At 46.2% G+C, this 25978-nt stretch overlaps 5 protein-coding genes across 5 annotated transcripts in view; 3 read left to right on the top strand and 2 right to left on the bottom strand.

Annotated features, from left to right (window-relative positions):
• Positions 1 to 25978, bottom strand: part of LOC113452212 (C-type lectin lectoxin-Thr1-like) — a 61445-nt gene that overhangs the window by 31116 nt on the left and 4351 nt on the right. The gene's annotated exons all lie outside the window — the stretch shown is intronic.
• Positions 4816 to 5751, bottom strand: LOC113452210 (olfactory receptor 5V1-like). Its single transcript, XM_026723655.2, has one exon. It carries the CDS (start codon positions 5749 to 5751, stop codon positions 4816 to 4818), a length of 936 nt encoding a protein of 311 aa, XP_026579440.2.
• LOC113452214 (C-type lectin mannose-binding isoform-like) lies at positions 11512 to 19203 on the top strand. The gene is made up of 6 exons (XM_087935626.1): positions 11512 to 11541; positions 12801 to 12870; positions 13336 to 13427; positions 14030 to 14170; positions 15642 to 15759; positions 19106 to 19203. Exons 1-6 carry the CDS (start codon positions 11512 to 11514, stop codon positions 19201 to 19203), a joined length of 549 nt encoding a protein of 182 aa, XP_087791752.1.
• LOC113452052 (C-type lectin lectoxin-Thr1-like) overlaps positions 12261 to 25978 on the top strand; it is a 156930-nt gene continuing 143212 nt past the window's right edge. The window contains exon 1 of the mRNA XM_087935425.1: positions 12261 to 12321. The gene's annotated coding sequence lies outside the window, so the exon portion shown is untranslated. The remainder of the gene's footprint in view (positions 12322 to 25978) is intronic.
• LOC148125724 (C-type lectin mannose-binding isoform-like) overlaps positions 23782 to 25978 on the top strand; it is a 7366-nt gene continuing 5169 nt past the window's right edge. The window contains exons 1-2 of the mRNA XM_087935625.1: positions 23782 to 23839; positions 24649 to 24743. Coding sequence (XP_087791751.1) covers positions 23782 to 23839; positions 24649 to 24743 — 153 coding nt within the window. The remainder of the gene's footprint in view (positions 23840 to 24648; positions 24744 to 25978) is intronic.

Genomic DNA, 25978 nt, shown 5'->3' with positions numbered 1-25978 from the left:
AGAGTAAAAATAGCAACAGCACTTAGCCTTATACAGCACTTCACAGGGCTTTACAGCCCCCTCTAAGCAGTCAACCTGTTGCCCCCAACCATCGGGGGTCCTCATTTTACCCACCTCGGAAGGATGAAAGGCTGAGTCAACCTTGAGCCAGTGAGATTCGATCTGCCAAATTGCAGGTGGGCAGCAGAAGTAGCCGGCAGTGCTGCACCCTTAACCACTGCCAAGGAGGGGGAGCCAAACTCATTGAAAAGCTCACTCGGGAAGGGAGACTGTCCCACCCAGGTTCAAGCTGAGAGGTCAGTAGTTTGTCCCCAGTTTTGCACTAGCCCAGCCGGATCCCCTTTCTCGCACCATGGTCATTCAACATCCTCCGTGGGTCACACTGGATCCTGCATTGTTCTGTAATCAGCAAGGGGGCTCAGAAAGACTCTCTCTCTCTCTCTCTCTCTCTCCCAGAGAACACCCAACAGATCCCTTGCTCTCTGCCTAAGGGATCATCCCACAGACCCCCTTCTGGAATCTGAAGCAACTTTAAAGAGGTCCTTTCAGATGGAGAGAGACAGACACGGGAATGATCTTCTGCAAGGACCTCACCTGCCATGTCTCCCCAGCTGGGAGGGCAGCACTCACCTGTCCCTAAGGATGTGTCAGTCCTACTCGGGCTCCTTGTCTGGAGGGTTGAAGCCCAACTAAACACCCCGAGGTGGAGACTGAAGCAGGACGATGTTGCTCTGTGCAGAAGGAGAACATGGGGAGGTTGTCTTCAGCCAGGTCTTTTATGCCCCCAAACCACAAAACCCGCAAACATGAACATCAGATTGTCATGTGTTGCCCCCTTTTCCTGTTAACAGCTTAAACCCCCACAGCAGTTAGAAACACAGACACACGTGTACATATAGGCCATCCAGAAGCATTCACAATCTAGCTGTCGTTTCAGCCAGTTGGCATGTCCTACAGGCTTTGTTTAGTAATATTTGAGCAATATTTGTGAGCCTGTGGTTTTGCTCCCTCTCGCATGCCTTGCACCTAGAGCACAGTGAGGGTTACACAAAGGAAGCGATGCCTCTGGCCCTGGGTTTTTAGGATGTTATAACTCTCCTGCTTAGCCCAACTATCTCATCCATGCATCCCCAGGCAAAGTTATGTAATTTATAGGTTTAACAAAGCTGATTGATTCTTTCGGTTGCAATCTTAGTTTTCCCTGATCACATCTGGCTCCTTGGATAGCAAATCTGATGCAGAAGCAAGTGGGGGAATGTATAGACGGGGCAAAGACAAGGCAAGGGAATGGATTTCTTTTTTTGGTGGGGGGTTGGTGAAGATAGAGACAAATTGCTTGATATCAGAAGGAATTTTATATCTAAAAACCAGGAAGTAGCTTATTTGCATGAAACATCTAGTAATAGGCTAAAGACGGACAACTTGTATCCCTGGAGGTGAGTCTTATTTATTTAAAACATATATATAATTGCAGAACTTATATTGAATTCTGGGTGGCTTCCAGTCAACAATTTAAGCTACATCAATCATCAAACAATACATTCATCTATTAAAACATAATAACAAAAACATAACATGGCGCTAAAAAACAAAGACGCTTCACTATACTACAATAGCTGGAATTGTTGGTATAATTGGATTGACCAAAGATAAATTATATATCATAAGGCATAAAAGAAAAGTATCAACTCATAATAATGAGGTAGTGATATAAGTTAAAAACAGGTGTGGTTATATGACACAAGTTAAGGTTATGAAAACAAAAGAAGATCTTGCAAACTGTTAAAATAAGAATACTTTTTACCTTGTAACCTCTTTCTTTCTTTCTTTCTTTCTTTCTTTCTTTCTTTCTTTCTTTCTTTCTTTCTTTCTTTCTTTCTTTCTTTCTTTCTTTCTTTCTTTCTTCCCCCTTTCTTTTTCTTTCTTTTCTCAAAATTCTTTCCCTCTCTTCCTCTCCTCTCTTCTTTCTTTTTTTTTTTCTTTTGCTTATTTGTGTATGTATCGTGACTGGTTTTAATTGTAAAAATTAATAAACTATATCTATAATAAAAAAAACCATAACCATTAAAAACCTGGCACCCAAGTTAATTCAGCACACTCCATCCTTCCTTAAATCCTCTGGTCCATCTCATCCTATTCCACCACTGGGGTGGGGGGCGGGAATTAGATCTTAAATGCTTTTTTGGGAGTCTATGAAGTTAGAGGCCTGCAAAACTCCAAGAACAAAAAAACTATTTTCCAAATTTATGAATGATTTTTGTTCAGATGTAATAGACAAATTTCTGATGATTTATCTAGATGACATATTGATTTACTCTGAGAATGCCAGATGCTCAGGTGCAGCAGGAGGTGTTGCAATGGCTAAGGGAGAACAGGACGTTTGCCAAGCTTGACACCTTCAACAATGGAACCATTTGGGCTGCGGGACTTCTACTAATGGTCTCCAGAGGGATCCTACAAAGATGTGAGCAGTGGTACCTTGGTACACCCTGGCCATAACATTAGAGATATTCAGAGTTTCCTGGGCTTTGTTCATTTTTTACAGGAAGTTCATTTCAAGCTTTGCGTACAAAGTTAAAGGCTCTCACTCAGACATCCAGGGTGGATTTGGGAGCTCTGCCTCGATTTCACTTCTGCTGGAGCCAGGATTCTCCCAGGATCACAATACTTTCTAACTTCTACAGTCTCCCAGGTCCCTTTTTTTTTTCCTGGGAAGACCTTGTAGCATAACGCATCGATCTTCATCCAGCCTTGGGGACAAGTGCCTTTGGCTCCTAGGTGAGAAGAAAGCTCAATGAGAAGATAGCCAGGAGAGCAGCAGCGGGAGGAAGGGACAGGAGGGTCCACAAATGTTCCTTTTCTGGCTGCATTGCAAGCATGGGTGATTACCAGTGGTGGTATTCAGCTGGTTCTCACCGGTTTGGGTGAACCGGTAGTAAGGATTTGGCGTGGGTTACGGAACTGGTAGTAACTTCTGGATGGCCACACCCCCAGCCTGGTCACCCGGTCGCCGCTCGCTTGCTTGCCCCACCTGCCCGATACCCGATGCTCGCTCACCCAGTCACTCCTTAAGGAATTTCTCTTTTCTTTTTACCTCCTAACTATCAGCAGTTCCCACGAACAACTGTGCTGGGATTCCCCTCACTTCTCACTGCATTCTCCAGGAGGCTCCCCTGAGGCCAGGAAGGCCTCAAAATGGACTGTGCTGCACGCCTCTCCTATGCTCCATTTTTTTCTTCTTCCTGAGCCCTAGGGGAGCCTTCCTGGGGCAAAAACAGCCCCCCTAGAGGCTCCCCTGAGACCACAAAGTCCCAAAACTGGGCTGGTGGGTGCTAGTAATTGTTTTGTCTCTGCAGTGACTGCATATCCCGCCTTGCACTCCGATAATTGTGCCCCTCTTTTGCGCCCTCTGTGGCGTTGTTGCCTGTATTGCAAAAGACACACAGTCCCCAAGCTCTGTCCTGGCAGGCAGGAGGGATCCCGCTGGTTTTTTTAAGAGGACCTTTGGAAATTGGCACACCTGGATTCAGAAGACCTTGGAGGTCAGAAGATGCCAAAATGTACGGTGACCTCATGCAGCATCAGGATATCCTTTGCACAGCTGGAAGCAGAGTTGGACAGTAGTGAAGAGGTTGGGGAGGAACCTGGGCCAGTCTTGGAGGCTGAGAAAGGCCCGGAGGAGGGCTCTGCATCCGAGGCAGGGATGGGGCCATCAGCTGCCTTTGGGCTCAGACAGCAGTGAGGTGGAAGAGCTTCTGGAACCGGTTCCCAGCCTGTGCATGCCCAGAACTGCCAAAAGGAAGGAACCATGAAGAATTCAGGGTCAATGTGGGAATAACATCTCACCAGTGGTGGCATTCAGCAGGTTCTGATCAGTTCTGGAGAACCGGTAGCGGAAATTTTGAGTAGTTCAGAGAAGCGGCAAATACCACCTCTGGCTACAGATTTTACAGTCTCCTCCCCCAGCCACGCTCACCAAGCTACGCCCAGGGAACTGGTAGTAAAGAAAATTGAATCCCAAAACTGCATCTCACCAACGTAGGACCTTATTTTATACAATATAATAGTGAATTAAAAAAAAAAGAAGACAAAATGCAGGCTGTTTGGGATGAGGTAAAGCAGAAAAGAAGATAAATTAAAGACCTTTCCAGAGAAGATAAGCATTTGTTTGTTTGTTCTCGTTGTAGAATACCTTATGCCACCAGACTTGAAATTCTAGAACTAGAAAACCTTGAATTACGCCATCTTCGGTCTGATTTAAGCATGGTATATAAAATCATACATTGCAATGTCCTACCTGTCAATGAATACTTCAGCTTCAACCATAACACAAGAGCAAACAATAGATACAAACTCAAGGTTAACCGCACCAAACTTGATGGCAGGAAATACGACTTCAGCCACAGAGGGGTCAATGTCTGGAATACTCTACCTGACTCTGTAGTTTCTTCCCCAAACCCCCAAAACTTTAACCTTAGACTGTCTACTATTGACCTCTCACCCCTTTCCTAAGAGGTCTGTAGGGGGCGTGCATAAGTGCACCAACGTGCCTACCGTCCCTGTCCTATTGTTTCTTTTATTTTTCTTTTATTTTTCTTATATGTACCCATTTCATGTATTCATAACTATGTATACACTTATACTTATTATCTTGTAAACAATTGACAAATAAAATAAAATAAAAATAAATAAATTTCTTAGCAAACCCTCTTCACATCCTCACAGCAGAACATTCCAACAGCAAAGGATCACGTTTTCCCATGGGCTCTTTCCAGACAGCACAAGAAATGTTTATTGCCAATAAATGAATGAAAACTATGCTATTCTCCAGCACCTGAGAACTTTCCCCAGGGCCCCCTTCACCTCCTTGTTGCGAAGGCTGTAGATCAAGGGGTTCAGCATGGGGGTGACAATGCAAAACATGGTGGAGATCAAAGTGTCCACTTCTAGAGAGTAGCCAGCGCTGGGCTGGTTGTAGTTCACAAAGGCGTTTCCAACAAAGAGTGTTACTACGGCAAGGTGTGAAGCGCAGGTGGAGAAGGCTTTGCGCCTGCCGACCTTGGAGCGGATCCGCAGAATGGAGGACAAAATGTAGAAATAGGACAGGATGATGAGCACAAGAGGGACAAGACCCACCAAGGTGCCAATGATGTGAGTGACCAACTCATTGATGGACGTATCACTGCAAGCAATCTTCAGTAATGGGGGACCATCACAAAAGATATGAGGAATCTGGCGGTTTCCACAAAACTCCAACCTGGAAGCCAGACTAGTGTAAATCGCTGAGTCCAGGAAGCCCCAGAGCCAGATGGCCAGAGATAGTTGGATGCACAACTCTCCCCTCATCAGGTGGGCATAGTGCAAAGGTTGGCAGATGGCAGCATAGCGGTCATAGGCCATGACGGCCAGCAACGCCGGCTCACATCCTGCAAAGCCGATCAGGAAGAAGGCTTGTGCCAGGCATTGGTTGTAAGAAATGGTGTGATGTTGGCGTAGGAGGTTCACCAGGACCTTTGGTACCACCACAGAAGAAAGGCAAATATCCAGGCAGGAGAGCTGGCTGAGGAAGAAGTACATGGGCGTGTGAAGGCAGGAATCCAGGAGAACCAGGGTTATGATCATGAAGTTGCCCATCAGGGTGACCAAATAGGCAGCCAGGAACACCAAGAAAAGGTCAACCTGGTGGCTCAAAAGGCTGGAAAAGCCCTGGAGGATGAATTCTGTCCCTTCCGTTTGGTTCTGTGAATCCATGAGGAAGAAAGGAGACAGCTGGGAAGAGAGAGAAACGCATGGAAGAAGCACAATGAGAAAGGGATTAGTGGAGCTTTCAATCTGTGCAGAATGAAATTTGAGGGGTCTCTTATACCTGAAGATAGTCTGTATAAAAGGTGAAACATATACAGGTGGATATTTTGGGTCCTTCCTTCCTTCCTTCCTTCCTTCCTTCCTTCCTTCCTTCCTTCCTTCCTTCTTCTTCCTTCCTTCCTTCCTTTTCCTTTCCTTCCTTCCTTCCTTCCTTCCTTCCTTCCTTCCTTCCTTCCTTCCTTTCTTTTCCTTCCTTCCTTCCTTCCTTCCTTCCTTCCTTCCTTCCTTCCTTCCTTCCTTCCTTCCTTCCTTCCTTCCTTTCTTTCCTTCCTTCCTTCCTTCCTTCCTTCCTTCCTTCCTTCCTTCCTTCCTTCCTTCCCTTTCCTTCCCTCTTTATTATTGGGATTTTTGTTATGCTGAGAAATTCCAAGGAACATCCTTTCCAAGCTTGGAATCAGAACCATTTTGCACAACCAATGTCCTTTCCAACTCTATTATTCTGATATTCTAAATTAGAATTAGCACCAGAGGGAGATTAGCAGCAGGCTGATGTCAAGGAAACAGTCAGTCCACTAAAGGAAGAAGATGGCGAGGAAGTGACAGGCAGTAGAGATGAAGCAGAGCTGCTCAACTCATCCTTGGCATCAGTCTTCACACAAAAAGAAACTGTAGGCCATAACTGTAAAAGGCAGACTAGAAATAAAAATGTAAAAAGCAAGAAAAGGCTAAGAGAACACCTGTCTGGTCTTGATGAATATCGATCACTGGGTCCTGATGGATTACACCCCAGAGTTCTGAAGGAGCTGGCAGATGTTTTATCAATATATCGTTGTGTCATATATTAAAAAATCTTGGAGCACTGGGCTACTATCAGAGGATTGGAAAAGAGATGACGTGGTTCCCATCTTCAAAAAAATAGGAGCCGGGGGTGAAACAGAACCAGGAAACTAGAGACCAGTCAGCCTAACATTAATACCTGGGAAGATACCAGAAAAATAATCAAAAAACAGATCTATGAACATCTAGAAACAAATAAAGTCATAACTAGGAGCCAGCATGGGTTCGTTAAAATTGCCAAACCAATCTTATTTCATTCTTATACAGAGGGATAAATTCGTAGGGCAGGAAAATACTGTGGACCTAGTATAATTAGCCTTCAGCAAGGCATTTGACCAAGTAGACCACAACCTTCTTCTCGGTAAACTCTCAAAACGTGGGATAGACAGCATCTCCACCCGGCGGAACTGTAACTGGCTGACATATCATAGTGAGTAGTCCTTAGTGGGTCTACCTCTACATAGAGGGGAAGTAAGCAGTGGGGTACCACAAGGTTCCATCTTAGACCCAGTATTCTTCAATATCTCAATAAATAAGATAGATGAGGGAATAGAAGGGGAACTTATCACGTTTGCAGATGGCACTAAGTTGGCAGGAATAGCCAACGCCCGAGAAGACAAGCTCAAGATCCAAAAAAAAAATTATTGAACAATGGGCCCTATCCAACAACCTGAAATGTAATGTGGAGAAAAACAAGGTTTTGCACTTAGGCAGGAACAACCACAGGTACAAGTGCGCATTATGCAAAACCTGGCTCCAGAACAGCAACTCTGAGATGCGCCTTGTAGTCCCAGTGGACGATCACTTGAACCTGAGGCAGCAGCGCAGGGTAGCAGCCCAAAATGCTACTGCAATGCTTCATTTTATAAGGAGAAGGACCGGGGAGGGGGGACGACAGGATAGCCCTATTCCAGTATTTGAGGGGCTGCTCCAAAGAAGAGGGAGGTCCACCTGTTTTCCAAAGCACCTGAGGGCAGGATGAGAAACGATGGATGGAAACTAATAAAGCAGGGAAGCGACCAGGAGTTAAGAGAAACTTCCTGTCAGGGAGGACAATGAAGCTGTGGATGCTCCAACCCTGGAGATTTTAAGAAGAGACCAGACAGCCATTTGTCTGGGGTGATCTAGAGCCCCCTGCTTGAGCAGTGGGTTGGACTAGAAGACCTCCAAGGTCCCTTCCAGATTCATTCTGATTGATTGAAGGGTAAGGCCCATCCGGCTGTGGTCCCATTTTCTCCATTTTAGGGTTCCTTCTAATCTCAGGAAGTTCTTCAAATTCTCTCAGTAAATGTGGGGCTCAACCTAGCCCAAATTATGACCTTGGGACTCATTGTCATCTCCACGGGAGATGAAGGCTTGTCTTACTCTCAGCTTGAACGCAGAAGACGCCCACCCTTCTTGATCTTCAAAACCCTAAACCTCCTCTTGGTGCCTCTCGTCCCTTCCAAGTTGAAATGAACCTGTGCTGCTTAACCCACCCTCAGAAGACCTCCGCAGTGGTAGAAGAAGAGTCACCTACCTTCTTCCCTCAGTTCTCCTGCAGTTGTTTTTGGACACCAAGAGGGGAGAGGTGGCTCAGCCAAAGCTCTGCCCACAGAGCAGCCAGGGAGATGTTTAGAATCTCATTCCCACAACCGAAGCCGCTGGTTCCTGCATAATCTGTGTGACAGGTGGGAGAATGTGCCTTTGGGGTGCAGGCCTTGAGAATATTTCTGCTGGGAGTAGTGCTGAGAGGAGACGCAGAGCAACCCTCTGGGGCAAAACTCACCACTGGGACTTGTTAGCCGGCTCAGGGTTCATTTAATTGTACGAGGGCTGGGGGACATGGAGGAAGGAAGAGAGTAAACCTGGCTAGCTTCATTCTAGAATTCATTTCTCACTGTACTTTGTAGCTGGTGTTCCAGAAATGAATCCAAGCACATGTTAAAAAATGTAAAGTTTAAATCCTCTCTCCTCCCCTTCCCAGAAAAACTAGTCAGGGCCATTGATTTCTTGCTAAGGCACACAGTTTAGTGCCTGAATGTATAATGTATAATTTTGATTTGTGTTATATAGGAATAGCAATAGAACTTAGACTTATATACCGCTTTCCAGGGCTTTCCAGCCCTCTCTAAGTGGTTTACAGAGTCAGCATATTTCCCCCTACAATTTGGGTCCTCATTTTACTCACCTCAGAAGGAGGGAAGGCTGAGTCAACCTTGAGCCTGGTGGGATTTGAACTGCCAAATTGTAGGCAGCTGGCTGCAGAAGTAGCTTGCAGTACTGGACTCTAACCACTGCGCCACTGAGGCTCCTATATATACCGTGTTTCCCCGAAAATAAAACCCTGTCTCATATATATATATATATATATATATATATATATATATATATATATATATATATATATATATATATATATATATGTTTTCTGAGGTTCTCATGGGTATTTGTATGTGGATCTTTGGTTGTTCGGGTTTTCTCCGCGTAAGATTTGAAGTATCTAGGCAACGTTTGATGAAGTCTCATTCATCATCTTCAGGCTTCTGTCTCCGGCTCTGTGCTTCTCAGAGTAATGGAGATTGCAGCTGCTTCCTCCTTTTAACTGCCAGTGGGGGTGGGACTTGATTGGGTGGGGGCTTGGCTGTGTTCTGATTGGGTGGGGGTGTGTTCTCATTGGTAGGGGGTTTGGCTGTGTTCTGATTGGTTGGGGGGTTAGCCGTGTTCTGATTGGTTGGAGGCGTGTTCTGTTCAGGTGGGGGCTTGGTTGTGCTCAGGTTAGTCTTAGTTGCTGGGGGATTAGAGCTAGAGAGTTGTGATCTGGCTGTTTGGCTTCTAGTTCGTGGTCCTGCTGCATCTTCATAGTGGGTGTCGGTTTGCTTCATGTATGGCTCGGAGGGGTTTGAAGTGGGTAGTGATGCAGCTGCAGTGCAGCTTCTGGTCCATGGTCGCGTCTCATCTTCTGAGTGGGTGGGAGTCTGTTTTCTACATGGAAGTGTGGTGGTGGCATCTTGTGTGGCTCTCATGGGTGTGGGTCCGGTGTCCTTCTTCATGTTAGGTACTCGTCTGTTCATGAGGGCGGGTTTCCAAATGGCTGGAAGGCGGGAGGTGTCATCTCGTTTGTTCATGCTGTGTGGGCGTTTTTCTATCTCTATGGCTTCTCTGATTATTCTGCTGTTGAAGTGTTCGGTTTTGGCGATAGTTCTGGTATTTTTAAAATCAATTTCATGTCCTGTGGCTTTGAGGTGTTGGACCAGGGAAGAGGTCATTTCTTCTTTTTTGATTGAGTTCTTATGTTCTTCAATGCGTGCACTTATTCTTCTGTTGGTTTGTCCAATGTATGTGGTAGGGCAGGCAGTGCAGGGGATTTCGTATACTCCTTGGTTTTCTAATTCGATTTTGTCTTTGGGGTTTCTTAGGATGGTGGATATTTTTCTGTTTGTGCAGAATGCTGTTTTGATGTTGTGTTTTTGGAGGATCTTGCTAATTTTGTCTGTAGTGCCTTTTATAAATGGGAGGAGGGCTTTACCATTTTCTTGTTCTCTGTCTTGGATTTTGGTTGGGGTTTCTTTTTGGATTAGGTGGGTAATCTTCTTTCTTTGGAATCCATTGGCTGTAAGTACGTTGGTGAGAGTGTGTAGTTCGGTTTTTTGGTGTTGTTCATCGGCTAAGCATTTTGTTCTGGAGATGAGTGTCTTGGCTACGGAATTGATCTGTGCTGGGTGGTGGTGTGAGAGTGCATGTAGATAGCGGTTAGTATGTGTTTTCTTCTGGTAGATGGTGTGTCCTAGGGAGCCATTGGATCTTTTGTATACCAAGACATCTAGGAAGGGAAGTTGATTGTTGGCTTCTGTTTCCATGGTGAATTGTATTTTGGGGTGTAGGCTGTTGAGGTATGTGAGGAATCCCCCAGCAACTAAGACTAACCTGAGCACAACCAAGCCCCCACCTGAACAGAACACGCCTCCAACCAATCAGAACACGGCTAACCCCCAACCAATCAGAACACAGCCAAACCCCTACCAATGAGAACACACCCCACCCAATCAGAACACAGCCAAGCCCCCACCCAATCAAGTCCCACCCCACTGGCAGTTAAAAGGAGGAAGCAGCTGCAATCTCCATTACTCTGAGAAGCACAGAGCCGGAGACAGAAGCCTGAAGATGATGAATGAGACTTCATCGAAACGTTGCCTAGATACTTCAAATCTTACGCGGAGAAAACCCGAACAACCAAAGATCCATATATATATATATATATATATATATATATATATATATATATATATATATATATATATATATATATATATATATATATATATATATATATAAAATTTGCCACAAAAAAGGCACCAGGTCTTAATTTGGGGGGATGACATCCCCTGACTAACCTGACTTGTGCACGTCACACCCCAGCCTCCTTTTCGCTGTCAGACGCCTTCGGGAACTTTTTCTGCGGCCAGCAACACTTTCCTGGAAGCCTCTGCAGTGGATAACAGAGCTCTAGATCAATCCTGAGCTCTGTTCTCAGCTCCTGAGGCCTTCAGGAACACCTTGCCAGCCTTGCTGGCTGCAGAAGAAATGGGCCGACGAGGCAGGTGTCGGGGTGTGTGAGGCCTGGCTAAAGCTATCCCTGATAAGAGCCCCGAGATCCTGAAGACACGGCACCGGGGTTGTGTGTATTCAGGGAATTTATTTGGGCCCCAGCAAACATTGTCCCATCATGGCAACTAAATTTAATTGACATGTGAGAAAAATCTTTCTGCAGGTAAGATCCATCCAACAGTAGAAGACTCACCCTCTGAAGCTGGTGGGTTCTCCATCTTGCACATTGGCCAGAAGAGGCTTCAGAGATGGTGGAACTGATTTTCCTACATCTTGCAGTGGATGGAGCAGGTGAACCTCACCAACTCCATAGTACGTCCAGCCTGTGTGTGATCACGTCATCCCCAACGAGGGATCTGGGCAGGCAGTCCAATGTACCACTGAAAGGAGGTGGTACAACACGCTAGGTTTCAATGGCTCCTCCCCCTTCATCTCATCAACGTTTCACAACCAGGTTGATCCCAGAGGAGAGATCCATACATGGAGCAAAGCAGCACCTGGCTGAGAGATTCTCGCCGAGCCAAAGACTAAATGGTCACAATATATGCACCCAAGTGAGAAGTAGGACATGGGCACCCAAGCAAGAAGCACCTTCCTCTTTCAAAGCAGATAGGAAGGGAATGTGCTTCTTCAGAACTTTACAAGAAAGTTTGAAATGGGCCGCCACCCATTCAGAACCGGGCCAGGGATGAGTGTGCCTGTGCACAAAGCTACATTTATGAGAGTGATGTGCATGTGAAATCATGCCCTCCCCACCCCCACGCCAACCTCTGAAGCCGCCCCCACCTCCTCTACTCCACCCAGGCAGAAAGATCTGGATTATCAATCAATCAGTCGATCCGATTATCCTCCAGGAGTGAACGTTGTGTGCCTTCGTTGTGTTCCCAATCTAATGAGGCCAACAACCTTCTTCCAGGTTGTTAACCAGGACCAGAAATCCTGAAACAGAGCAATTTCTCCCTCCCTCTGCCCTTCCCCCACCAACAGAAATCCACCCCCTGCCTTGCCTATAAATGCCTCCCTTCCCTTTATAGGGGGGAAGCCAGGTGTTGCCACTGAGCAGACTTGCTACCTGGGGAGGCAAAGGGACAGGTGAGTGTGACTCTCCCACCTGGGGGCACCAGACAGGTGAGGCCCCCCTACATCAGGTCACTCTGCGTCTCTTTCTCCAACAGAAGGGAATTCTTGCAGGGGCTGTGCAGGATGTCCAGGTGCAACAGGAGATCTGGGGGAGGCGGGAAGCAAAGGATCTAGAGAGATCTCTGGGGAAGAGAAAGAGACGTACAGGGGAAAGAGATTTCCAGGGAGGCCCCTCCTGCCCTTTACAGAGCAATGCAGGATCCACCGTGACCCGCCAAGGCTGCTGGATGACCCAAGGAGGGAGAAATTAGAAATTAGATGACCCAAGGAGGGAGAAATTAGGTCCAGCTGGGCATGTGAGAAAGTGGAAACCAAAAGTGTGGGACTCCCAGCTCGGCCACAGGTTGGATGTTGGATCTCCCTTCCTGAGGAGTCCCTCCCAGGGTCCTCGCTCCCCCTGCTTCTACCCTGCCCTTTGCTCTTCTCTGCAGGAAAGGAAGACCATGGGGCGATTCATCCTTGTGAGCCTGGGCTTGCTGGTCATGGCCCTCTCCATAAGGGGTGAGTTCCAACTGGGCCACTCCCGTCCAGAGAAGCCAATTCTCTTGCCTCTGATTCCCTTCCTGATCAGACACACACACAAACACACAAACACACACACACACACAGCATCCTGTTGCTGAAGTGGCTTTCATTCTTCTTTGGCTTATTGTGGAATATAGACCCCACCTTATTTCTGTGCTACAAGACCGAGGGCTGTTGGCCACAACGGAAAAGCAAAGCAAAATTAATACAACGTACTGTAGGGTCAATTCATTGGCATCAAAGATGCTTGCAATGAAGGACTGTAAGCATGTTGTTCTGCAGAATCTTCCTCCCTCTCCTCCTCCTCCTCCTCCTCCTCCTCCTCCTCCTCCTCCTCCTCCTCCTCCTCCTCCTCCTCCTCCTCCTCCTCCTCCTCCTCCTCCTCCTCCTCCTCCCTTGCTCTCTTGGCCATCTTCTCACTGTTCCTCTCTTCCCACACAGGAGCCCAAAACCCTTGTCTCAAAGAATGGTACTTCAGAAATCAACGTTGCTACAAGGTCTTCAAGGAAGAAAAGACCTGGGATGATGCAGAGGTTGGAAGTGCTTGTGTGTCTGTGAATCTCCTAGCTCAGGCAGGGGAGAAGTCTAGGGAGAGCCATGCACAGCCCCTCAAGCCCCCTCTGGCTGGGCTGTACTGGAGAACCAGTAGGCTGTCCGCATGAAAAGGTAGCAAAGACCATTGTTTTAGGAAATGCAAGTATTCTCTGGACTGTATACTGGTTTGGGCTTTCATGGCTGGTATCTGTTGGGCAGTGCTGAGCAGGATCTAGGAGAGATTGACCAAGGAGAGATTCAACCTGGAAATAAGGAGGAATTTTCTGACAGGGAGAACCATCAACCTACGAAACGGAAGTTGCCTTCAGAAGTTGTGGGAGCTTCATCATTGGAGGCCTTCAAGAAGAGGCTAGACTGACCTCTGTCAGTAATGGCGCAGAGTCTCCTGCTTGGGCACAGGGCTGGACTAGATGACCTACAAGGTCTCTTCCAATACTGTTATTCTATTAAGAGCCTCTGAGGGGAGTCAATGAAGTCAAGACTTGGACCATGCAATCAGATTCCTTGGCTCTTTTCTCGCTTTCCCAAACGAAGACACGCTCAGGCACATTTGTCCTTCTCCCTTGTCGCTCTCTCCTAGGCGTTCTGTGCGAAACAGAAGGCGGGCTGCCACCTCGCCTCCATCCATACCTCAATACAGACGGCTGACACGGCTGACTACGTTGCAGAGAACCTCAAAAGTGGCCAATGTGTCTGGATTGGACTGCATGATCCAAAACAAGTAGGTCTCTTTCTGTTGCTAATGTTCACAAATCTATATTTACTATTTTATGGGGCTTTCTGAAGGATCGTCCAACGGGAGGAAGGAATCTCTCTTTTGTCTTGGACAAAAACTCTGAAAAAATACCATTTATCCCAATGCTGTCTTTCCTGCCCCTCAACAACCTTTCCTGCCCAAGAATTGGCTTCTGTCTTTAAGCCCCTCAAGGGTCCGATTCTACTCCAACCCTCATCTCAGGATCAAGGCCATCTCTCACACAGAGCTCCTCCTTCAGACTGCCTTCCTCTTTGGGGCCCATTGAATGACCTCTAAAGCTTCCTGAAACTCTAATGGGTCATTAATTTTGGGACTGCGAGTCCCAACCTGGGAGGGTTGTTTTTTCTTCCCCTTTATTTATTTTGCATGGAAATTGCTCATTTGTGCTACCAACAGAACGCCTTGTGCCCTGACCCAGGCTTCATCAAGCGTACTTAAACGCAAACTTGTTTTAAAAGCAAAACCTATTTTATTGCAATGCTGGGAATGACTTTCATTCCCACCCAGAACTAATTATAAATAGTTCCCCATGATAAGCACATGCCTTTCAGTGCTGTGGAATGCTGCCCAAAACAGAAGTCTCCACTTATAACAGAAACCAACCAAAGTAGCAGAAAAAACCAACCGGAGCTTCAAAGAGGACTTGGAATCTATCGAACTACTTTGCTTCCTGCAAAGCTCTTCATCATTGAGGTCTGACTTTTATCCCTTATGGGAGGGGCAACCACCTCCCAACCTGACTCCTGAGTCGCCCCTTCTGCTTCAGCTGCTCTCACCTTCTAGCAGCCCTACGCATACGCACACTGGGAACAGACTCCCCTTGTTCCTCTGCCTCGCTGCTGCCAGACTCTGGAGGCTCCGGAATCAGCACCCCACTCCCAGATGGTCCTGGCCCCACCCCTGCATTGTATGCAGGACCCTCGTCCATGTCCTCTCCAGATTCCCTGACTGGTTCCCTTTTGTCCTCACTGTCCAACTCCACTGCCGTCAGCACCGGCTGCCAGCAAACCACAACAGTCTTGTGCTCTGTTGCATTTTCAATTCCAGAAAGACACTTGATCATAGAGAAAGAAGGGACATTTCCCTTTCATTGAGCTCAGTTCCTGGTGACTTTGTGAATACAAGTGTTATTTTGGGGACAACTTATTTGTCAGGACAGGAAATCAGGAACCAAGGTTGCTCAATTGAGTACAAGTTTAATCCATGCTAGCCCTCTATAAGAATCTGAACAGTCACCATGTGTAATTCTCCTTAGCTGCTCCAGATCAACTGAGATTGAGGGAGCAGATGGAGAGAGAGAGAGAGAGAGAGAGAGAGAGAGAGAGAGAGAGAGAGAGACCCTTAAAACCTGACAACTTTCCATTCTGATCTGGACCCTGAAGAGCTTCAATTGGCTCTTCCTCAGTTGGCTCACATGGTTTCCCTGTCATTACAGAATGATGAATGGGTATGGATAAACAGACATGAAACCAACTACATTCGCTGGGCAGACGGCTACCCTGATCACTCAAAGAAGGAGAAAAAGTTCTGTGCTAAGCTTGAGAAAGAAACAAGTAAGCCAAGGTGTTGGGAAAGCAGCTATGATGCAATTGTAGCAAGGATGAGGATCTTGCACTCCTGGCAACTGATGGCCACCACTTTTATTTATTTATTTAAAACACTTATATAGCAAACCCATCTTATAGCCTACTCCCAATCAAAAGTTAAAAGGGCACAGAAACTATAGTATACATCGAACACAAACCAAAACCTGACACCAAATCAGATTTCTGATTTGAAATCAGACAATATTCTCCCAGTGCTTGGGAGGGAGGGCGGGGGATAGTTACATCCTCAAAGGCTGAAAGGGGGGAGTTTTGCTGAACTCGAGGGGGACAGGTGTTCCATGGAGTAGGGAGATGCCACAAGGAAGGCCCACTTCCTAGCTCCCATAAGGTGGTAATGTTGAAAGGAAGGTACTAAGAGAACACTCACCTTACCTGACCTCGTAGGTAGATTCACTTAGGGAAAACCCTGGCCCCCAATATAATCCAGTCCCCTGCCACTCAGGATTTTATGGCTAAGGGCCAGCACTCTGAATTGCACTCAGAAAGAAATGTGAAGCCCCTGCAGCTATTTGATTTCATTGTACGAGGTGCAATGACAATAAACTAAACTAAACTAAACTAAACTAAACTAAACTAAACTAAACTAAACTAAACTAAACTAAACTAAACTAAACTAAACAACAGAGATCTTACATGGGCAAGCCTCCAGGACCCTGTTGCCATGCACGCTGCTTCATCCTGGTCCAGTGGACATTTCCAGGTGGACCTCAAGGGCAGCCCCTTCTATAGCACATTGCAGTAGTCCAAATAGACGGTGACCAAGGCATGAGTCCCTGTGATCAAGGCCTCAAGTGAGCAATTAGTGCATTACATGATTTGGTAAAAAGGATTAGTTGACCCCCTAATTCTCAAGAAGAAGCCATGACCCCCAAATTGTGGATTAGTTCACTGTGCTCAATGTCAAAGGTGAAGTATCAACCAGGTCTGGGGCGAGAGGCAGAAATCCAGAGCCATTTTGTCTTTGTAGGGTTCAGTTGGTTCCTCCCCATCTAGACCCTTATATCCTCCATACACTCAACCGGCACCTCCATTGCATCACCTGTCTAGCTAGGGGTGGACATGTATAACTGGGTATCACCAGCATACTGGTGATATCAAACCACAAACCTACAAATAACCTCTCCTAGCCATTTCATGTAGATGTTGGAGGAGTGATGAAAGGCTCAATTCCTACTCCCATCCCACACAACAGAGGCTGAAGCGTTGACCTTCCTCTCCTCCATAACTGTCTGGAACCAACCACGAGGTAGGAGAGAACACAATTGTTTCCCGTTCACAATCCTTGAAGCAAGCCCAGAACGGGACTGTGGACAGCTGTTATGAAAGTTAAGAAAAGAGGAACTACCCCTCTCACAAAGGCAGTACCACCAACTCTCACAAAAAGACACTAATCACATCTTGGACCCAACCGGATGCCACCTCCCAGGAGACCAAGAGGGACAAGAGTCCAGCCCAGAGGTTCCCGAGCTCACAGCCACAAACATCCTGCCTACGTCCTGAAACACAGGTAGCCTGAACTCCTCCCAGGTAGCTCAAACAGGTCTCCCTCACCTCCAAAGGGTCTGCCAGCCAGAGTTCAACTCCAAGGGAAGTAATGCACTAGTGGGATCCTACTGGTTCGATGGGTGATTGTGTGCATGCGTCCCTCATGCGCACATGCCTAACAAGCCAATCAGCTGAGGGGATGAAGAAACAAAAAGCTAGGAGCAATCCTCCCATCCACCCCCATGTGCTTTTCAGTCTTCTATCCTCTCAGCTGATTGGAGGCTTTTTTTTTAAACTACCGGTTCGGCTGAACCATTCCAAACCGGTAGCATGCAACTGTTGAAGTCATGTGATTTTACCTCACAGAAGTCAAGCATGCTCCTCATAGTGACTTTGCAAGGGTTCCCCTGGTTCCTGCTCACCAGGGAAGAACCTGGTTACCTGAAAGAGGACTGCTGGTGTGCTACCTGAAGATGCAGTAAGGGTAGATAAATAATTAGTGCTGCTGTTCTTGTCAGCACAACATTAGAACCACAAATGGGCTCTCACTTGTATCCAGCTTGCCTCACTCTTTGTCTTCCTTCAGGTCTGTTCTAGCCCTCTCTTATGTCGTTTCATCCCTCTGAGCTGCTTGGCGAACCGTGGTTTATCCCTTGGATCACTGAGCTGTCCCAGTGTACATTCTGTACAGTCAAAGGAACACAACGTGTCCATGGGAAACCACCATTAACAATGAAAGCCATCATTCCTTCATGAATTTCAGACCAGAGGTGGTATTCAGCCGGTTCTGACCAGTTCTGGAGAACTGGTAGCAGAAATTTTGAGTAGTTCGGAGAACCTCTGACTGGCCCCGCCAACCCCATCTCTTCTCTCTGCCTCCCATTGAGTCCCAGCTGATTGGCTGGGTCTCCTTCGGTTGCCCTGCACAGGAGAAGGGAGCTGGAAAGCAGGTCGGGGTGGTGAGGAGGGAATGGGGATTTTGAAGTAACCTTCCCTGGCCACGCCCACCAAGCCACACCCACAGAACTGGTCGTAAAAATATTGAATCCCACCACTGTTGCAGACATTTATTAAAATAATTACAGGACTAACCGCTCATCATAAAACACACCATCTCCACCTTAACCTGCTTCTGAAAGGCTGTCACTCTCACAAGAAACCCGGTTTATGTTTTTTTTTTCCTTGCTTAAATATCCATCAATCTTCTGCCCCAGAGTCCCCCAATCTTTCTGGCTTTGTGGACTGGCAGGAAGTGGGGAGGGTGGAGATGGTTCTGTGCAAGTGGCGAACAAATAGAGTGTGCAGAACAGGTTCGACTGCTGTTTGTGCAAGTGTGGATGAGTGCTTGTGCTTGCCTGCCACTTCCACGGCCCAGTTCTGAACCTCTCATGGCTGCTGCCTGGGTGTTGGGGATCCCTCTCTCCCCCATCATAGTCAGACAAATCTCAGCCACTAAAAGTCTAGAGAAGAGAAAAGTTGACCCATGCCCCCTACACTTCCAAACCCAACACAAGAACCACTTAAAAACCCCAGACCAAACAACCTTGACGGCTAGCTACGTTAGCTGGCTTCCTGAGTCCCAAGCTCATAATTTGATAGGTGAGGTTCTCCACCTGTGGTGTCCTCATGTTCTTGTGAGAATGAGGGGGGAAGCCATGATCTTTGAGGACTCTGAGTGAGTCACTTCAAAGGGGGAACCAAAACTTTCCTTTTCCTACCCAGATTACTTCCAGTGGAGTGATTCGAGCTGCGAGGACTTGAATCCCTTTCTCTGCCAGTGCTCATAGCTCCTTTTCCTGCTCCACAGTGATGGAACCTGGAGAAACAAGGAAGACCCCTCCGCCTGCCGAAATCGCTGCTCTGTACCCCTTCGCTTCATGGATGCTTTCGGTCGCTTGGATCTGATTTTGCTCATCCTGATGGACCAGAAAATCAAATAAACTCTGTCTAGCATGACTGGCCTCCTTTATTCTGCAGGTCCAGGAGACTGTTGAGGGCCAAAGCTCAGGACCCCACAATCTTCTGCATGGCAAGGCTTGGCCTTAAGGGGGAGGGGTGCTTTTTCTGAAGGACCACCCGTGATGCTATGTTGCTCTCTTGCGTGTCCATCTCATTTTAATTGGAGGGTTGGGAACCCACTTCCTTGCCATTAAAACATTTTACATTGAGTATCCCTGTGGTTTTCCTAACCCTAAACCTTACCCTTAGCACTGCCTCCTCCCATAGCTTTGAATTCTTGCCTCCCTGTTGTCACTGAAGTGGATCACCTCCCTCCTTCTCCCACTGCTGTCCCCAAAAGGAACCTGGTTTGTTTAGCTTGTTTCCCTTGTAGGAAAGGGTTCACTCTCACCATCCTTAGCTCACATGTCTGGGGAACACCAGCACCGCAATAAGGACTTGGAGTTGTGGAAGTAGCCCAAAGGGTCCAATTGTCAAAGGTGTCGAAGTCACACTTCTCCAGCTTGGCAAACAGCTTATTGTCCTGTGTCCTTTGCAACACCTCTTGCAGCTCCCGAGCCTTTGCATCCTCAGAGTAAATCAAGCTGTCATCTAGATAAATCATCAGAAATTTGTCCATGATATCTGAAAGACAGTCATTCCTAAATCAAGAAAATACTGCTGCCTAATAACAGTTAGCCAATCCAAAAAGCATAATTGGATATTTAAATTCACCATCCCTGACATCAAACACTCACGTCTTTCTTTGACTCTAATGAGGTCACAAGCGGTCCTGAGATCCAGCTTGCTAAATATGTGAGCCACCTGTAATCGGTCCATCCGATCTGATCTTAGAGGCGGTGGGTAACGATCCCTTATTGCAACCTTGTTTTGAGGTCCTTGTAAGCGTGGACTCTGCGGATCATAACCCGTCCCTTCTGTCCCAGGCTGACCGAAGCAATTAAGGGCAAACCCGTATGAACTTCAGCGCTCCTTACCAGCTGAATTCTCCCCTCCCCCTTGTGAGCACTCGAGAAAGGGCCCGTTGTCATTTCCCTGAGCCCGTGGATAGTAAGTGTGGGGTGGGTGGGTGGGGAAATTCTCCTCTTATGGTCATCCCGCTCTCCTTCCATGGGAAGCTGGCTGGGCAAACTCCGATGATAAGCCCCGGCTTGCTGCAGATAAACCAAAGTGCTGAATCCCATCGTCTTTACCTTTTCTCAGCAGCTGCTGCTCCTCTGGCTGCTCCCAGTTGCATCAGTTCCCCTTCCCCAGATCAGTTGTGGTAGCTGTGAAGGGAGAAAGTCCCGTGATCTCGGACTGGGCTTGCACAATTGGACCTGCTCCTGCCACAAATGTTTCAAACGGGCATCAACGAGTAAGCAAAGTTGCAATACTGTTACTCCTCCAGGTTTTGTGGAATTCCTTCAAAGAATTCCAACTCTATTAAGGAAGGGACTGCATGTAAAAGCTTCACTTTGGTGCCAGGTTTTTAATAGTTACTACTTTAATAGAGGTATGTCATGGGTTGCTTTATGATTAATGTCGATTTCAACACAAAATAGAATAGAATAAAAGAGTCGGAAGGTGATAAAAAGGTTGTAGGTCATCTAATCCAGGGGTCTCCAAATTTGGCAACTTTAAGACTTGTAGACTTCAACTCCCAGAATTGAAGGTTCTGGGAGTTGAAGTCTACAAGTCTTAAAGTTGCCAAATTTGGAGACCCCTGATCTAGTCCAAAGCAGGATTAGCATACTGTCTGGGTCAATTTGTTTACATAGTAATATTTATTAAGTTCCTAATTTATTATCTATTATCCAACCATTGATAAAACAAGTCCCAAGTTGGAAAACATTCTGTGTCTTTTTTCTTTTCTTTTATCTTCACTGTTAATCTGTCCATTTTTGCACAGTCCAGTTTTCTAAAATTAAATCTTCTTCCATGGAAAAATTTCTCCTTATTTCTAGGTTGAAACATCGTTTGGGAGACGCCCAAAGTTCAATATAATATGGGCAGCTATATAAATGTTTTAAATAAATGAATAAATAAGCAGAGTCCAATTCACCTCCAAGGAGTTGTATGCCACTGGTATGTTGATGTGCCAAAAATTTTACTTCCTGGTTTTTAAACCAAAACTCCTTTCTGAAATAAAATGATATCCCTTCACCCACCCACCCCAACAGAAATTCATCCGTTTATAGGTAATAGAATATCCTGAATTTTCTGAATTCCACAAGAGGCATTTCTTTTCCTTAGCTGAAAAGTAAAAAGGGTGAATTTCTATGTCCTTACAAGGCTGCGATAGATTCCATTCAAGAGGTATTTTCGTTATAGTGTCAATGTTAAGCTATGAATGAGTTTTGTTGTGTTTATTTGTTTGTTTGTAAGTATATATCTGTATAAAGCTTGGAAGGAGCAGGGGATGGAGCTTCACCTGAATTTCACCTGTGTGGACACTACGCACCTGTTGTTTGTTATTCATGTTGTTTAATTGTTGATTGGGTGCCACCTGGAGTTCAGTATAAAATTGACAGCTATATAAATGCTTTAAATGAATAGAATCTAATTCAACTCCAGGGTGTCAAGTTTTGTGCCTTTGGACTGTTGATAGATCTTTTTGTACAAATAAACTACTTCCTGATTTTTAGACCAAAACTCCCTTCTGAAATATAATACTTCCTCTCTCCAACCCCAAAAGAAACCTATCCCCTGGCCTTGTGTTGCCTTTGTGTCTGCTCTCTTCTGAGTCTGATTTGCTATCCAAGGAGCCAGATGTGATCAGGGAAAACTAAGATCGTTATTATGGGTTGATACTTTTCTTTTATGCCTTATGATATATAATTTATCTTTGGTCAATCCAATTATACCAACAATTCCAGCTATCGTAGTATAGTGAAGCGTCTTTGTTTTTTAGCGCCATGTTATGTTTTTGTTATTATGTTTTAATAGATGAATGTATTGTTTGATGATTGATGTAGCTTAAATTGTTGACTGGAAGCCACCCAGAATTCAATATAAGTTTTGCAATTATATATATGTTTTAAATAAATAAGACTCACCTCCAGAGATTCAAAGTTGTCCGTCTTTAGCCTATTACTAGATGTTTCATGCAAATAAGCTACTTCCTGGTTTTTAGATATAAAATTCCTTCTGATATCAAGCAATTTGTCTCTATCTTCACCAACCCCCCACCAAAAAAAGAAATCCATTCCCTTGCCTTGTCTTTGCCCCGTCTATACATTCCCCCGCTTGCTTCTGCATCAGATTTGCTATCCAAGGAGCCAGATGTGATCAGGGAAAACTAAGATTGCAACCGAAAGAATCAATCAGCTTTGTTAAACCTATAAATTACATAACTTTGCCTGGGGATGCATGGATGAGATAGTTTGGCTAAGCAGGAGAGTTATAACATCCTAAAAACCCAGGGCCAGAGGCATCGCTTCCTTTGTGTAACCCTCACTGTGCTCTAGGTGCAAGGCATGCGGGAGGAAGCAAAGCCACAGGCTCACAAATATTGCTCAAATATTACTAAACAAAGCCTGTAGGACATGCCAACTGGCTGAAACGACAGCTAGATTGTGAGTGCTTCTGGATGGCCAATATGTACACGTATGTCTGTGTTTCTAACTGCTGTGGGGGTTTAAGCTGTTAACGGGAAAAGGGGGCAACACATGACAATCTGATGTTCATGTTTGCGGGTTTTGTGGTTTGGGGGTATAAAAGACCTGGCTGAAGACAACCTCCCCGTGTTCACCTTCTGCACAGAGCAACATCATCCTGCTTCAGTCTCCACCTCGGGGTGTTTAGTTGGGCTTCAACCCTCCAGACAAGGACCCAGAGTAGGACTGACACATCCTTAGGGACAGGTGAGTGCTGCCCTCCCAGCTGGGGAGACATGGCAGGTGAGGTCCTTGCAGAAGATCATTCCCGTGTCTGTCTCTGTCCATCTGAAAGGACCTCTTTAAAGTTGCTTCAGATTCCAGAAGGGGGTCTGTGAGATGATCCCTTAGGCAGGGAGCAAAGGATCTGCTGGGTGTTCTCTGGGAGAGAGAGAGAGAAAGAGAGAGAGAGACAGAGAGAGACAGAGAGCGCAGAGTCTTTCTGAGCCCCCTTGCTGATTACAGAGCAATGCAGGATCCAGTGCAACCCACGGAGGATGTTGCATGACCATGGTGCGAGAAAGGGGATCCGGCTGGGCTAGTGCAAAACTGGGGACAAACTATTGACCTCTCAGCTTGAACCTGGGTGGGACAGTCTCCCTTCCCGAGTGAGCTTTTCAGTGAGTTTGGCTCCCCCTCCGTGGCAGTGGTTAAGGGTGCAGTACTGCAGGCTACTTCTGCTGCCTACTTGCCATTTGGCAGATCGAATCTCACTGGCTCAAGGTTGGCTCAGCCTTTCATCCTTCTGAGGTGGGTAAAATGAGGACCCCTGATGGTTGGGGGCAACAGGTTGACTGCTTAGAGGGGGCTGTAAAGCCCGGTGAAGTGCTATATAAGGCTAAGTGTTGTTGCTATTTTTACTCTCTGCAGGAAAGGGAGGAAAACCATGGGGCAATTTTCCTTCGTGAGTCTCAGTTTGCTGGTGGTGGCCATCTCCCTCAGTGGTGAGTCCAAGCAAGGCCTCTCAGGTTTGTGGAGGCATTTGAATACAATTACAATTCACCATCGTGAACATAATTAACAGTTAAAGGCTTGGCAAAATATACACGCATTTATCATTAAAAGTTTAGTGCTTCCCACTCCTTGCATCGGAGTGATCCCATCAGTAATCTCTCTTGGGCAGTTACAGGTCATCCAAAGGTCAGTGCAGATCTTCCAGAACTAAATCACGTGATTCCCCTATTTTGCCCCAGTCAACAGCCCGGTTCTTGAAGGAATCCAGTTTCTGGCTTAGCCCATTTACACAATTCACTGAATGATACACCAACCAAAGCAGAAAGGTTCACCCAAGACTTTCAGCATCCAGAAAATGAACCTAAGCTAACCCACATTTCTTTGAGAAGGATAGATAGTGAAGCTGAAGCTCAAATACTTTGGTCATCAAATGAGAAGAGAGGACTCCTTGGAGAAGACCCTGAGGTTGGGAAAGGTGGGAGGCAAAAAGAGAAGGGGACAGAAGATGGTTAGATAATGCCATCAATGCCATGAAGATGAGTTTGGGCTAAGTCAGGGGGAGTGGATGACAGGGGGAATGACATGCAACTGTCCATCAGGTTGTGAAGAGTCAGACATGACTCAGCCACCGATCAACAACAACCATGTTTGGAAAATTTGCAAATACAACCCAACAATTTATTGTCATCAAAGATGTTTGCAACCCAAAAGGTTAAGAATGTTCTGCAGACTCAACTATCTCCTCCTCCTCCTCTTCTCCTGGCCATCCTCTCATTGGACTTTCTCTCTTCCCACTTAGGAGTGAAAGGCTGTTGTTGTCCTAATGATTGGCTGCCCATGAATGAGTTTTGCTACGATGTCAATGATGAGCTCAAGACCTGGAATGATGCAGAGGTTAGAAGTGTTGTGTGTGTCTGTGAATTTCCTCACCCAGGCATGGGAGAAACCTAGCCAGAGCCTTGCATAGCTCCCAAGTACACTCTGGCTGGGACGAAGTGGAAGGCCACTAGGGTAGGTGCATGAAAAGGTAGCAAAGAACATGATTCTAGAACAATCTGAAATGCAAGTATTCTAGATGATATAGCGGTTTAGGATTTAGAAGCACTCTATTTTCTGTGAATCCCCTAGCCCAGATACAGGAGAAGTCTAGGGGGAGCCTTGCATTGTCTCCAAGCCCACTCTGGCTGGAATGAAGTGGAGGGTGTCAGGATTAATGCAGTGACCCCCCATTGAAATCACAAGCCTTGAGCCAAACTTCCAGAACTTAATAAAAAGGATTTATTGGGAGTTAATATGTCCGGCACTGCCCGGGTGTAGCCGACTCTGAGATACATAATTCATTGTCACCCTTGACTCTGTTTCCCCCCCCCCCTCCTGAGTGTATCATAATTCATATCCTCCAGTGGTACACCTCCATAGCCCAGAGTCATCAATCAGGGTCTCCAGTTAGACTTTTGCGCGGCAGAAACTTCAGTCACCTAGTTACTATCTCTGAAAACGATTTATGGAATGCACTTTCAGTTTGCAAGCTGCCGCACTTGTCTCACCTCCCTTTCTGTTGGCAACTCTAAAAAGAGCATAGAAATATTTTACGGGTTGACAGAGGATGCATTAAAAGGTAACAAAGGCCACATTTTTAGGATAGTCTGAAATAAAAGTATTCTCTGGACTATATACTGGTTTAGGTTGCCATGACCCCTACCTGTTAAGCAGTGTTGAGCTTCAAGGTTGACTGACCATCTTCTAAACCAGGGGTCTCCAACTGTGGCAATTTTAAGCCTGGAGAGCTTCAGCTCCCAGAATTGAGTTGAAGTCCTCCAGGCTTAGAGTTGCCAAGGTTGGAGACCCCTGTTCTATGCAACAGATTTCCTGATGGTTCACGGGCAATTCTAGCAACATCTCCAGAAACCTCCTTGCTTCTTAAATGATGGATATTGCAGATTATAAATGTTATGTCTGGGCGGTGGGTCCCAAGGAGAGACAAGACTCGAAATAGTGACAACAGCTCTTTATTAGGAAACCAGATACTGAGACAAGACTCCCAGCCAAGGCAGCTCCTTTTATAGGTTTTACCCAATCGCGGCAGCCGAATAAGAACCAATCAGAACGCTTAGTTCTGTCCAATCACG

The sequence above is a fragment of the Pseudonaja textilis genome, chromosome 5 (genome assembly GCF_049901715.1).
Source record: "Pseudonaja textilis isolate UNSWEBS1 chromosome 5, rPseTex1.2, whole genome shotgun sequence".
Classification (NCBI taxonomy): Eukaryota; Metazoa; Chordata; class Lepidosauria; order Squamata; family Elapidae; genus Pseudonaja; species Pseudonaja textilis.
Note: the sequence above shows the minus strand (reverse complement) of the source record. Positions and strands in the feature narration are given on the sequence as shown.